At 46.0% G+C, this 15127-nt stretch overlaps 1 protein-coding gene across 10 annotated transcripts in view; it reads left to right on the plus strand.

The window, feature by feature from the left end:
• kiaa0825 (KIAA0825 ortholog) overlaps positions 1-15127 on the plus strand; it is a 91065-nt gene that overhangs the window by 2742 nt on the left and 73196 nt on the right. For 8 of the 10 annotated variants that reach the window (XM_057032888.1, XM_057032889.1, XM_057032886.1 and 5 more), the window contains 7 exons: positions 38-102; positions 407-504; positions 4890-5046; positions 5485-5646; positions 5862-6047; positions 6126-6444; positions 13861-14028. In XM_057032888.1, coding sequence (XP_056888868.1) covers positions 413-504; positions 4890-5046; positions 5485-5646; positions 5862-6047; positions 6126-6444; positions 13861-14028 — 1084 coding nt within the window. In that variant the 5' untranslated portion in view covers positions 38-102; positions 407-412. Of the gene's footprint in view, positions 1-37; positions 103-406; positions 505-1084; positions 1114-1196; positions 1400-4889; positions 5088-5484; positions 5647-5861; positions 6048-6125; positions 6445-13860; positions 14029-15127 lie in introns of those variants that run through there. The other 2 variants (XM_057032893.1, XM_057032887.1) reach the window with 2 other exon arrangements.

Raw genomic sequence — 15127 nt, forward strand, 5'->3', positions numbered from 1 at the left:
TATTTATTTGATTTTTTTGTATCTGCTGTGTCGGCAGGTGGAAATGATGAGCTTTGATCAAGAGCTCCTTCTCTAAATGACTTTCTGAGGAAACTGGGACTGGTGAGAAGCTTATATTTCTTCAGGTGTGATGGATTTCTGCTCCTCAATGAGAGCTGTGTTTCAGGAGATTTCAATTATGAACCAAGTGCCTGTGCACGTGTATTTGTTTGTGCAACCAGGGTGAGGATCTGGTGGTAATACACCGCTCCTGAGCTCTCTTATTTGGTGTCAGGCTAAGTAGCTGATTGGATCCTGACCCCCGTCTTCTCATTAGTTCTGTGATGAACGGGACCCAGGTTGGATGAAGCTAATGTTGAATGCCATGATCACATTTCTTCTCCTCTCTGGCTGTGTTACCTTGCAGAGCGGTATGGAGCTGCAGGCTTCAGGCGTTTCCTGTGAGCCGGACCCTGGACACTTCCAAAGAGACACAAAGGACAAACTCGACCCCAACGCCAATAGGTCAGTAAAAGAAGCAAAAGCATTTTACACTTTAGACTGTCCGAGTATTGAAGATAAGCGTACACTGTATGTTCACAATTACTTCCTATAAATGAGCACTTTGGGAAATATTGCCACAACAGTATTTCATCTTGCTTTGCACACGTGCATATTCCAATTCCACGTGCATGTGTAAGCATTTACCGCCATCCTGCATGTTCCTGTGTACATATGCTTTAACACACCACAGTCCCATCATGCACATAGCTCTAAAATAAATGCTATGTGCTATTTAACAGGAATCCACGTGATATCCTTTTTTACCAATCACTGCAACTATATGATGGCACAGATACATTGAAGGCATAGAAAGGGTGCAGGGTGAATAGAAATCTATATTTCTTTTCTTATTGTTTTTGGTCTGCTGTGTCTGGGGGCAGATGATGAAGGACATGGCTAAGTGTAGCATGTGAACAAAGCCCCACTCTGGCACCATTAGTGTCTGGGACGCTTCACTTCGTCACTCTTTCACTCTCTCTCACTGCCCCCCCCCTCTCTCTTTTTCTTCCTATACTCCTAAATGGGAACATAATAATTGAAGATTCCACATCTTGAAACGAAAACCCTTGGGTAGGTAATTCAAGGCTTATTATCAAAGGCCGGGCCATTTTTCTGCTTTCTAAGCATTATAGGGTTATTTTGTGTTCCTGCAGATGGCAGAGGGATAACCATTATGAGAACAAAGCATCCAGATAATAGAGAATGGGGCTAAAAATAATGCAATCCTCCTCTCGCTGTGGGGGACCACTGGTCTGTGCTTGTCATGATGTGGCTAACTCTCACGCCACTTCTGGACAGGCCGCACATTGTCGGCCACATCCAGGCCATGGTCTCCGCACGGGTAGCCTGCAGACAGGTATGTATGCTTCCACCCCCAAAGAAGTGACTTATCGGCGTGTGGGACAAATTACAGAAATGGAGATCGAAGGGAAGCAGATAGATGGAGAAGAGGGAGCCACGTCCAAGGACTGCTGGTCTAGTCCCAGTTCTCAGATGTCAGAGATTTGCCTAAGAGCTGCTCCTAATTGTAGAAGATTAAGATAAACTGACAGGGAAGCTGGGTGCCCCAAATTGAAATGCTGTAATCCATCAGTTCTTATCTTTTAGGACAGGGGTGTGCTTCCCAGTTGGGAGTGGTACGCCACATGTGTTAAGTCAGGATATCGGTTTATCGGATCTTTGGTATTATTGGCTGGGCCAGGGACTCAGGGCACTAAATGGTCGACAGGTTGGGCCAGGATGGGATCTGTTTTCAGCTCGTTCATTCAAGCTCATTCACTCCTTTTTCCTCTTTGCAAAATGGGCCCCTTTGATGGAGGAGATATTTGGTTCTCAGGTGGCTGTTTTGGCACAGACGTGAGCTCGGGCTTATTTGAAAGGGATCTTCCAGCTCTTATTGCCTCCAAGCTTCCTCCTCCTGTAGGCAAGCAGAGCGCAGCAGACAGCCCCGCAGCAGCCCACCCACACTAAATTAATTCTGACAAGGAACTTAAGATAACGTCAAAGCGCTGACTAATCGCGGGATTGAGTTTCTGTAAGTCAGGGAGCTGTGAAATGTGCCATCATATCTAATAAAAGAGCTGTGGTTGTTCCCTTTCTTTCTCAGCTGTGGAGAAGGTTGGTGGGGGGCATGGTTGTGGTGTCGACTGTCAAACTAGACTGGGCTGAAAAGAGTTCACTTCCACACTGAAAAGCTACGTGTGTCTGTGTGTTTTGGAAAGAAGATGATTGACATGTTTGTGAAGGAGCCTAAAGGATCCTCAGTTCCAGGCTCCTTTGTTGTGTTTTACTCCTGCCTTTTTGCCATTACACATTTACTCATTGTTGTCCTTGTAAGAAAGTTGAACGGTTTCATTTTGCCTGACTGTATCCTACCGATTCTAACCTTCCTTTCCTCACATTTTCCCTCTTCCCCTGATGTCTGAGCTGCTGCCAGTAGAAGTCATCAGGTTCGGAGCTAATCCGGCCAAGTTGATTAGGCTGCAGGTAGCTCTCACGCCAGCGGACTAAAGGTCGCAACATTGTGGAGATCAGGATGGACTTCTTGACACAGGCCATCCACTCTGACATTATGACTTAGAGCACAAGACCGTAAGGAGGGGTAATTGAAAGGTGGGAGTAAAGAAAAGAACATTGGGGAAAGTAAGAGCTTTGGGAGGAATGTAAAGAAAGAAGGGAAAAGGAAAAACTGTGAAGCTAAGGCTTGACTATGTGGCAGGTGCTGCTGCTGATTAGAGAACGTTGTTTTCTGAGTGAAAGCCAGAGCCGATCTACAGGTAGAGAGAAGCATAAAAAGCTTTTGCACGCCAGCATGTGTCTGCGGCTTCAAGCAGAGGTCAGCAATCACACTTTGTCCTCTTACTGCGGTAAAATTGCATCTCAGAGAAGAACCACCAGGCCGGTGTTACCACACTACTTACTGCATCGTCCCAGATTTTAATGAAGCTCAAAGCTCGAGAGCGAGACACAGACTGCAGATGGAATCCCATTTGAAACCTGCTGTCTGTTGGAAGTCCTGGGGTGGAGCCCAGAATGAAAATCTATGTTTATGACATACGATAAACACACACACACACAAGCACGCGCGTGCGTGCGTGCGTGAGCACACATATGTGGAGCCCCATGCTGCAGTTTAATGGACTTTTAATGCGGATTTGGTGCATAAACTTGTAACGTGGCTAGAAAAGGTGATACTTTGGCAGTCCTTCCTAAATTTCTACCCTTCTATATTTTATCTACCGTGGATTATTTTATGCCTAATAAAGGTGGTTTTCTTGTGAGAAGAACATTTTTCCCCTAGAGAAAGGAATGGCAAAAGGTTATCTGCACAAAACATCAACTCAGAGTGTGTTCTGTTGTTTAAAGTGGTGTTATATTACGTAGTTTTACTCACAGTGCCGTTAGCTACCCTGAGCCGGGCTGCTTATGCTTTGACCTTGCTGGAGCTGTGTTTGGCAGCTTGTGAGCTTTGGGCAAGCTTTTCTGAGAGTTGATTCTCTCCAAAAGTCTGGCACAAGTTAAGGTCATAGCTTCATCTTACAATACTCTCTTAGTCATAGAGAAATACACAATGGTTGGAAAAGGAGGCATCACGAAGGCCGACGCTTAACAAGACTTTGAGAGCTGTAACAAATGACTGCAAAATGCTGCTAATCAAGGCTACAGTCAGTCAGTGAGTCCATGTCAAGAGAAAGAAATGCAGAGTCTGGAGTCCCTAAAGAATAAAAGGGACAGAGAACCAGCTGAAGAGGGAGATGATGGTGATGTCCAACCTGGAGCAAAGTAGTTTGCCAGTCTATAACATTTCATCCCGACCTGCTCTGAAATGAGAGTGTGTCAGAGAGACCGGTTGTTTAATGTGCTGCCATTGTACAACATCTGCACGTGGAGCAGGTGAGAGGCGGTTTATAGAACCGTGAGCTGTGTGACGGGTCGGTGGTGCTGTAGCTCTGCACCGCGCAGTTTAACCAACCCATTCAGGGGACATGGTTCAGATTCTGGTCATTTCTCTCACCGAGGCTCAAAGACGCTTTGTGAATAAAGCAACGGTCAACAAAAGATAGATGTTTGATCCCTGGGATCAGGCTTCATGTTTTGACAGCTCATCATAAAATGAAAACATTAATATGTATAAATACATTGTTTTTAACTGATTGGCTGATTGATGTATTCATTCCACCCTAGAACAACATGTTTAATAATGCATTTGTGTAAGTCAAAACACATACACACGCACAGCTACGCACGCTTGTCTACACACTGGCATCCATGGCTGAGTATGTATATATTGATTTGCATGGAAATGACTAAATGTGTTAAGCCCACACACGTCGTTGCTAATCTGTCATATTAAAGAAGAAACAGAATAGCTGATGCAGTCGGTTAAAATGAAATGAGATGTGCGCGCGTGTGTGTGCGTGTGTGTGCGTGTGTGTGTGTGTGTGATTATGTCTCACAGTGGAAAGGGGGAAGACGTTAGATGACAGGAGGAGTGTGTCGGAGATGCCTGTAATGATGCTTCATACCGAATGCTTAACACAGACTGTTACAAAGTCGTGCACTGGTGTCTGCGTTCATTACTGTTGATGTTTTAGTCCACACGCACGTTGAACCAGAGCAGAGCAGAACCGATGCTGCCCAGAAGTGCATCGTGGATTTTACATGTATTGATTTTGCCCACGTGCCACCTTTTTATGAAATATCCATAATTAGATGATTTCCATTTTAGGTCTTGAGTGGAAACTAATAATTAAGGGTTGATGCCTTCATTAAAGTACAACAGCAACAAAAACAAGAGATTCTATATGACAAGTCATCTGTCTTTTGTTTCTCATCCTTCCCGTTAGCAAAGAGCAGCCATTAAAGGAGCTGCAGGCCACGGTGTGTGACTCCCACACGTCCAGTCTGACCGACTGTCTGCAGTGGTTCAACCCCAGAAGACACAGCAGCCTCCAGAACGTTTCCACAGGACTCCAGGAACTCACAGACTTCTTTGAAGCTTTGGTAATACATCAGGTTATTGATGACAGTGGACAACGATGATGGTGATCAAAAAAGCTTTTAATAGTTTTGACATGATGATAGAAGAAGAAATACTTTATTGATCCCACATGAGGGCGTTCAGGTTTTACTTACCTTTAAAAAAAATATTATTACAAACACATGAAACTTTGAACATACAATTGAACACACATGCAAATGTATTGTTGGAGAGGTCAGAGCGAGCGAGCGAGGATGCTGCCCGACAGGCGCCCCATCATCTGGAGGCTCGGTGGCCCGGTCACAGGTGCCTCAGCACTGCTCTGAGGGCGTCCTGACGCCTCCGCCCACAGCACAGACGCTGAACGCTCTGATGATATTTGGTCATCGTGATATCCGGACGTGTAGAACCAACTGATTCCTGTCTATGATGTCAACATTTGCTTTCCTCGGTTTCTACAGCAACAGTACCTGAGGTCTGAAGAGGAGGGGAAAGAGGAAGTTACTCTGCAGCTGCTGCTGAACGTGTCCGCTCAGTGTGGCGTCTGCTTTCCATGTACCTCCTCTCTGGCGACCACATCCATCCCATTAGTGCATGCAGTCAGAGATGACACATTGTTGGAGGTATTTACTTCATATATCTGGTTTGATTTCATCGGCAGTTGTAATCTTGTTCGTTTAACTCAATCACATTTGTAACTGCCCACACATTGTTCGTTAAATATATTATTAATATATTCTATACCTATAATATACAGTATGTGACCGTGTGATGTAAGACAAATCATTCCAACAATAGAGACTCCTGTTGGATGCTTCAATCTATGGTTGTCCTTCAGATCCAGGAAGTGTGGGATGATATCCGTCTCCTACTACGACGCCACGTCCTGTGGCGACTGTCAGCCCACAGCCCTTTGAAGGCCGAGCCTGGACATATTCCCACTATGTCCGTTCCTGAACGGCTCCGCTGTTTGCAGCAACTGTTCTTCCTTTACCCTCAGTCTGAAGTGCTCACGCATTACCAGGTAAGATAAAAGATGTTTTTAGAAAGGTTTATATAGCAAAGATACCAACGGTTTTCTATATTTGTTTCCACCTTCCAGCGTCTGAGATCCCAGTCTGTGTTGGATCTCCTCTCTGCCTTGTGTACCAGCCCAGGCTGCGAGACTGGCTTTGACAAACTGGTGGCAGGCTTCCACTGTGCTGTACCAGTTCTGACCCGAGCCCTCACAGATGAGCTCCACGTCCTCTCAAGACTAGTAGAAGCACACACCACTGTGGGGTTTCTCAGTGCAGCCTACCTCAGGACTGTGGCCCAAGAGTTGACCTCCTTGATGGAGAAAGAATGTGAGCTGGCCTTGAGGGACAACACGAGCAGCTACAAGGTTAAGAAACATTCAGCCAAGTCTCCAGCAACCGTAGGTAGGTGACCTTTCCTAGATGTGTTGCCTGTGGGTGCTGTGGTCCTCCACTTTTGCCCCCTGTCTTATTTTCACCCATTGAAAGTGCTGCCTGTTTGGTTTGCCCCGTGTCAGAGGAGGGCCAACTGAAGCTTACGTGTGTACAACTGCAGACGGCCGCTGATGTTATACACGAGAAATAGATGTTATAGACAATGTTATAGACGAGAAAAGACCCCAGACCTTCACACGCCATGTCACGTTTGATTCCTCGCTCCCCCCCATATTTTCTTTGTCTGCTTCATTTTGGCCTATTTACATTTGCTGAGGGTAAAGATTCACAACAAGGGGGGTAAAAAACCAACAACCAAATAAAATGCAAACTGTGGGAGCTATTGTTTGGTTTTTCAAAAATGGTGCACATGTCAGCTTCCCTGAGGAATGTGGGGGGGGTGCTTTTACATCTGCCATTCTTCGATAAATACACACAGCAGCCTTGTGTTTTTTCCTCCCCATCTCCTTCGTTCCATCTCTCCTTCCCGCTCCCTCTCTGGTTTTTACTTTGCCTCTCCTTAAATGTGAGATGAGGGGAGGCAGCCGCGATAATTGGCCATGCGTCAGTTGGGGTGTTTGATCACGTAACGCGGCTGAGGCTACACACCTACGTGCCGCTCAACAAACCGTCAAATGTAGCACCGGAGGCAGAACACGGCTCCAAAGGGAGCAGGGGGACCTGTGCTGTGTAATGATGGTAAAATGGAGCACTTTTACCTGAGTTGGTGTATACGTGTGTGTGTGTGTGTGTGTGTGTGTGTGTGTGTGTGTGTGTGTGTGTGTGTGTGTGTGTTGTACAGCAGCTGCATCACATTGTTGAGGGCTACACCTGGGATTACATTTTTGTGTTGTTTGTGCATTAGGTCCCACCACCGCCCTGAATACGGCCCGTGGCTCCTCAAGAGTCAAAGCTTTAAGATAAACGCATAATCTGATTTCACACTTTACTGTCAGCTGTATTCTGGGCCCGTAATTGTCACGGCGATTATGACAAAACCAATTCTTCTTTTTCATAAGCGTGCAATGATCCCTTAGATGTCTCCCTCCTTCCCCGCTGTTATTGTTAGTTTGTTTTTTCCTTTCTTTTCTGCAGCGTGGAGGCAGACGGCAGGTATATTTTGATAAGATCCATGCCTGAGAGAATTTGCAGGCTCCCAGGGGAGCGGGGCTGTCTGTAGCATCAGCCACTGTCAAACCACTGAACCATTTAACAGCGCTCGCGGCGAGATCTGCCTCCTTTTCTAACCCCACCAACTCACAGGTAGGCACTGACATGGTACCTAGGCAGATGTGAAGGTTCCTTTTTTTCTTTTTTTCTTCTTCCATCTCTCCAGCGTCCACTTCCCCCCCTTTTTTCCTTCTTCTTGTCCTATTTTTCTGCAGTTTTCCAAGTGTAATGGGGTGAGCAGTAAGGCTGGGGAGTGGGGTAGACAGGTTGGCTGGTCAGGAACAATAAAAGCTTTAAACCTTACTAACACACCTCACTGAGTCTGCAAGGGACTACTGCACTGTGTGTGTGTATGTGTGTGTGCGGGGTGTGTGAGCATATGTGTGAGAGCCATAGTGCACTTTTCCCCCACTTACATTAGATGTATGGTTGGTGGAATAAACTTTAAGCACTACGTATGTTCCAACATTCCACATTCACAGTAAGAAGCAAAAAAATATCCATATATGCAGCTTATCCCAGTTTTTTCTATACATTTCAAGGTGAAGTTGCAATAATTACAAACACTAGAGGCATGCTGCGGGTGGGGGGGGGGGGGGGATTGCTGCCTCACTTAGAAAACCGTGAGATTAAAGGTGTTTCATTTAATGCATCCCTCTTTAAAATGTACCATCACATTCCCGTATGGCGGCAGTGATTCCACTCGTGCGTATGGGGTTTCTGTGTTTTCCGAGGACATCAAACGCATCACTCCGAACTCTCTCTACGTGCAACCGTGCAATTTAATCCCCAACAACTGACCACAGGGGCGAGTCGCTCGGTCCTATTCTGATAGCAGTGATTTGAATTCAACCTTCTCCAGATTTTTGATGCTCTGCAGCTGGTGGCTCCACAGAAAAAAAAAGAAAAGAGTTCAGTAAGAACATGTATAGCAACCACATGCACCCTCACCACCTCCCCAATCCACCCCCTCAGCCTTTTTGGCTCTTTGAACTTTTTTTTTTTCCAAGACAGCACAGCAGTCTATTCATCAGGGACAGCGTTTCTGTAGCGACGAGCGATAGCTTGGCTGCGACTCTGACTGACACTGGAGGTGCTTATGGGGATTGAGGCTACTTGGGAATGGTATTAGTTAATATTTATTAAGAGCATCTCCTCTCTACATCATATCTCTGGCTGAATTTATACACACTGTCAGCAAGGGACGTGCACCCGCATTCTACTGTGTGATTATGGGTTAGGAAGGGGGTTTGCTTGTAGCTTTGTATACTCGAGTGTGTAGGTCTATTGTTTATTGTTCTTGATGTTGGCTGTGACACTTTTTTGTCCTTTTTTATGAAGAAAAGTTTGAGGAATTTGTTATTTTCACTGTGAGAAGATTTGGTTTATTACTTTCTGCGTGTGTTTATGCGAGTCTGCGTGTTATTTTCCGTAAATCGTGGCGACCGTGAAATCACAGGGGGAAAATATGTTTTGTGGCCCTTGAGAATGTGCATTATGTTTTCCTATTTATTTTTTTGTCCAATTTCCTATGGAGTGTCCACAATGGCTTTTGTGTATCTTCTTGAAAAGCTCAAGGATATGAACATTTTCTTGGCACCTTCTATTGAGAAAGCACAGACAAAAAAGGCTGGCTTATTGAGAACACCCTGCACAGTGTGATGAAGAGTCAGTGATGAAGAGTCAGTGACGAAGAGTCAGTGATGAAGAGTCTGTGATGAAGAGTCAGTGATGAAGAGTCCGTGATGAAGAGTCAGTGATGAAGAGTCTGTGATGAAGAGTCAGTGACGAAGAGTCAGTGACGAAGAGTCAGTGATGAAGAGTCAGTGATGAAGAGTCTGTGATGAAGAGTCTGTGATGAAGAGTCTGTGATGAAGAGTCAGTGACGAAGAGTCAGTGATGAAGAGTCTGTGATGAAGAGTCAGTGACGAAGAGTCAGTGATGAAGAGTCAGTGATGAAGAGTCAGTGATGAAGAGTCAGTGATGAAGAGTCCGAGAGCTTCAAAACAATGATGTGAACAAGGGGGTTTTAGTGAAATGCCCCTATCAACACCAGGCATTCTTCTGGCTTCCTAATTCAGTCCGCTTGGTTTAAGTGTCCAGCCAGAAACGTCTTAACCCCATCTGGCTGTCACCAAATGTTTGTTACATAAAACTCCAAAAACGTTATAATAAGTCGTCCACCTATTTGAGATATCGCACTTTAAAATACATTTTCCTCTTCTGTGAAGGGCAGATGACCCCTGCTGTGGTTTGGTTAGACAGCACCCACGGAAAAGGCCACAGGAGACCAGAGAGTGTGTGTGTGTGTGTGTGTGTGTGTGTGTGTGTGTGTGTGTGTGATTGTGTGTGTGTGTGGGCGTGCGTGTGCGTGCGTCAGAGACAGTCACCACGGGAGGCTTCCCATAATAATGCTGTCTTAGTGAGCAGTGGGCCACGACTGACGAGGAGGACCCGGCTGTCACATGGCGGCCCGGGCAGTCCACATTGGCTGCTCGTGTTTCCACAGACACGCGTGCAGCACAGCGGCTTGGGTTCAACCTTTTAGACAGAAAAGGAGACAGAAACGGAAGCCAAGCCGTCGTGAAGCTCTCTGAACCTCAGAGACGTTATTATTAAACATTATTCACGCCCCTCAATAAAGCTGCAGGTGTCACGTCTTGGTTTTTTCCTCCATTTTGTTGTCTGCTGTAGCACTTTAGCCAGCATTTTTGTGTTTTACAGCAAAGTATTCAGAGCTCCCGGAGCCATTTCCTGTCCACTTTAAAGTCAATATATACAATAACTAATTGCTATAAAACATAAACTAAATTTGACAGATTTTAACATGCAAGAGACAGTTAATAGGTTGTTTTACGTGCACAGATAGCTAAAGATAGAACTCCTGTAGGCCATGTGATGGGGCTGCTTTAATGCTGTCCTTGTTCCTTCTGATAAGCATGCATGGATTTATTGATTAAAGTTTAGCTGAACTGGCTGTATGTTCATTTTGACAGTACCGGGCCTTCTGTTATGACCTAAACCAGTCAGCAAACCAGTCAGCAAACCAGTAAAAGAGACCATCCTTCTATTGCCATTAAAATAGAACACTGAGGCCAGTTAGGGAGTGTGAGGAACGCTACCTCTCCGATGGTCTGATATACACTACAGAGGGACAGAAGGAGAGTAAAAGAGGAAAATGAGGGTTGGAGCATGAAAGAGGTATAGACGCTGTGCAAGAGAGAAATTAAATCTGTGGCTAAATTATTGCATGATTGCACATTCCCCAAAGACGGGGCATCATTTGGTAGAAAGTGTCTAATAATTGGTTTTCGGCCATGTCAGACACATGCAATTCCCCCTACTAATAGCTCTGTTTGGAAGATCTGGGCCTCCTGGGTCAGAGAAGGACAGAAAATAGCCAGACGCAAAAAGCAGCACCCCCCCCCCCCCCCCCCCCCCCCCCCCCAGATAAATGAGGGAATGGGAGATAAAGAGAGACACGGAGAAGGAGAGAGATGGCAAGAGGGAGAGTGTGCATGTGAGGGAACAAATGAAGTGGCAATAAGTGCAGCCAAAGGGGAAATGCTCTTCACCGTGAGTTTAATACATCAGTCTGGGGATTTGGCCGCCCGCCACACAGCAATTGTTTACCTTTTTGCTCACTGGCTGCATCTGTTCTGTTTTGTAAACGGCACTAAACTATCCGCCCGTAAACACCGGAATCAATAACAACTGCTAAGGGAATTCCCTTATCCTGCCCCTCCCTCTCTTCCCCATGTTTTCATCCCTAACCACCACCCTTTTCTCTTCCTCTAGATCTCCTCCTCTCTTCCCATTCCCTGCCAGTCAAGTGTGCGTGCGTGCGTGTGTGTGTGTGTGTGTGTGTGTGTGCGTGTGTGTGTGTGTGTGTGTGTGTGTGTGTGTGAGAGAGAGAGAGAGAGAGCAGAGTATGCTGCGGAGCTGATGGTGAAACCCACAGGAGAGACAGATGAGAAGATTGATGGCTCGCCAAGAATACCTGCTCGCTTTGATTTTTTCCGTCAGTGTTACATTGTTGTCGTTGATGAAAGCTACAAAGTGAAACTGGCCACTGTAGATTTGAGAAGTTTGGTGTTTCCTCACATTTCCTGGCCTGACTCCCCACTCACAGAGTCTTGGCTGACACCCGCCTGTTTGCTAAATGGACCTGCATGACTGGGCATTTGTGTTCATTTTGATCATTTCCCTTTAATATCTTGGTTTTCTTCATCTTTAGATAAACCTCTTCCACACTACTCTGCCACACATGGGAGGTCCTATTTCATGTTCTGAGTGCTTTCAGAGGCAGCTCTCCCTTATTGATTCTTAGTACCGTGGCCTTTGGTTGAACTCCTCTGCCTGCTATGGTGCCCTTCCACATTTCGCTCTATGAGACATGCCATGCACAATGCTATATGTCACACCTGGGTGCTTTTAAGCACACCCTCTCCATCAACTTCCTATGAGAGCCTCCATTTGGCCTCACTGTTGTGACAAAGGTATAATGAGGTTTAGATGGCTGTGTACTAGACCGCTATAGCTACAGGCCTATTTGGCTAGGGAGAAGCCTATAAATACCTATATAGCCTGGGTGCCAGAGCTCATTGGTGGGGCTGGGGCGTAGCATCGCTAACCATCAAGGTCATGTGCGTTTAATACTTAGAGTGTGACTTAGCGAGCAAGTGAAACTATTATGGGGTCACATGTTGAGCCAATGAATTGAATGAATGGTCATGTATTAGAGAGGGGTGATGCTCGAGATGAAGTGGTGGTTAATGGGTGCACCGCTCCATCAGAGGGTGGGATGAAGGGTGTGTGTGTGTGCGTGTGTGTGTGTGAGATACAAGCTGTTAGGAGAACCCAACATGTCTCTCTCATGTCTCCCTGTCTCATGTGGTTTGGATTGTTTACTCCTGAGTGGTTGACAACTTTAGCCCGGTCCCCGTTGAACGGGAAGCCCTGTTGATTTGCAGGCGACTTCCGAAGGAGACAAGATTGCTGGTGCATATGTGAATGTGCAGGTTGGAGAGTGAGGCTTGTCACGTGGGTGTCAGACAGGTCAGGCATAAGCACATCGGCTCTCAGGTCGGCTCCTGACACCAGGCTCCCACTGGACCCCATTACAGCCGGGCTGCCCTTTAATTACACATACGCACAAATGAAGTTCTGCACTAGCGAGACACACACTAAATAATCACGCAAGCATCCGCATGTGTTTCGGACACACGTGCACATAAATACATGCATGTGTTTGGATTTGTAAGCACAAACATGCTGGAGGTCAGACTCCACACGGCGTGGCACGCTGCGGTAATCATCCCGCAAGACTGACGTGTGCAAATGTGTCAAACTCTATTCCGCTACTCATAATGGCCCCGTGTGCAGGCACGCGAGGGCACGTGCGTATGCCCTGCAGCCACAGACGCGCACGTATCTTATCAGCCCTTTCTCGTAAACACTCATGTAAGTGTGCACAAATGCCAACACGCGGAGTGGATCCGACCTCATGCATGATTAACCCAAGGCTCCTCGGGGACCGTGTGTTGTCATATTGTCAGATTCTGTTTAACAATATGGCAAAATTACATTAAGAACTTGAGGCAATAATATTACAATTACTGGAAAAAGCCTCCCCCCTTCCCTCCCTTCTCAACACTCAATCATCTCCATGCTTTCAGAGTCGGGGCTAATACGGAGTTCATCCATTCCCAAATGCTTTTGCGGCGGAGGAACTCATTTAAGCGGACACACAAAAGTATTTGTGCATGTGTCTAGGAGTATGGCAACGCATCTCCCAGCCGCCCATTCTCCAGCTTAATGCGGAACATCCCCTGGGTGATGGCTTTGGCAGCCTCCAAAATGGGAAATCCATATTTGCCGAGGGGGTCATCGGCGGGTTAGGGGAGAAAAAGTTTTGTGCCGAGAGAGGAGGATGTGCATGTGCGACTTCTCGGGGAGCAAAGTTTTGCATATTTTTCCGCAGCCTCTTTGTTTGTGATGTGCAGTGGGAAAACATGAATGGGTCGATATTTATAAGAGGTGCTGTGCACGGCAAGACTGGAGGCTGGGGTTGTTTTTCTGACGAGTGCATGTGGGTCAGGAGGTGTGGTGGCAAATGTTTCTATGGAAAACCGGAGTGCGGCGTGCACCCGTCTGTCAGGCACGTATGCAAACAGGCCTTTATTAAGCGTCTCTGTTGTTTCCCACTCGTTGCAGCACCAGCGGAGAGGCTCACGAAACAGCGCAGCTTCAGTTTGACGTCGCACCAGTTGAGGGCGCTAACGCAGCTGGCCGGCACCCTGCTGGGGTTCGAGAGCACCGTGAGGGAGCTGCTCGCAGACACGACCTCTGTTGATACCACAGGAGAGACTCCTGGCGTAAAAGGTACAATTTATTTAATGTGCATGAATATTAACCCAATTAGGTTCAAAATTGCTTCTTTTTTAAGTCCAACAGGGATTGAGGAAGTTGAATTTTTGGACCCTCCCTCAACAGGAGATGAATGAGATTCCTGCGGGGAGCGGTTCACACCACACCGAACAGACGCATTGATTCCAGGCAGATTTCTCATTTCTCAAAGGATGTTTTAATCTGGAATTATCCCTGTCATTTCATCATTTTGAAAGTCCTGCTGTCATTTTGCTCTCTGCCCTTTGAACCACGGCAGTAGTGATGTTAAATGAAAGCTTTTGGTGCTTAGATTAATTTCCATAAAGGTTACATTTACAAAAACAAGACATGCAGAAATACTCAATTTACAGAGAAGTAAACAGCCTTTAAAGGGCAGTTATCCAAATCATTAATTCCAGGCAATCAAATGCCTTAATTACTAGAAATTCATCAGATGGGCTTAAAGGTCAAAAAGTGATGCGCTTGCTGCCTGCTCCTTCTTCCATTCCATGTGGTCTTGTTCGGCTAAATTGCCTTGCCTGGGGTCTCACTCTTCCCCTTCTGATTAAGAAACTGTGTCCTTGATGTTCATGCTTTTAATTGCAAACCAACTCAACATCCTGTGTGCTGGTCCACACACTCCCCCACGTCCCCCCGTGGAATTATCCCATATATAGATGCTATCAGGGTTCAAATCAAATCCAAGCCCCAAAGTTAGATTCCTAAAGCCATCACGATTAACATTTACTGCATTTTTCTCCCTTAAAGGGATTTACAGTTATTCTGTACTCTGATCTTTGCTCCTCATTGGAGGCTGAAATTAGTGTGACCTGCATCTGGCATCCATGTTATATATAATTGCTTTCAAATCAATGAGCTTTGCATTCAGTCAGGCTTTTATAACATCCTGCTGTACAGTATACAATGTCTGATATGGAAATATTACACACCTGCTAAATAATTCAGAACATCCAGACTAACAACAGACCTCAGCATAGCTCACAAACCTTGAATATCCTCAGTGGTTGAATGATTAGTTCCAGTTGCTCTGTTGGTCAGGAGGTTGTGAACAACAATGTTTGCATTAAATGAA

Source organism: Takifugu flavidus, chromosome 5, assembly GCF_003711565.1.
Source record: "Takifugu flavidus isolate HTHZ2018 chromosome 5, ASM371156v2, whole genome shotgun sequence".
NCBI classification, from domain to species: domain Eukaryota; kingdom Metazoa; phylum Chordata; class Actinopteri; order Tetraodontiformes; family Tetraodontidae; genus Takifugu; species Takifugu flavidus.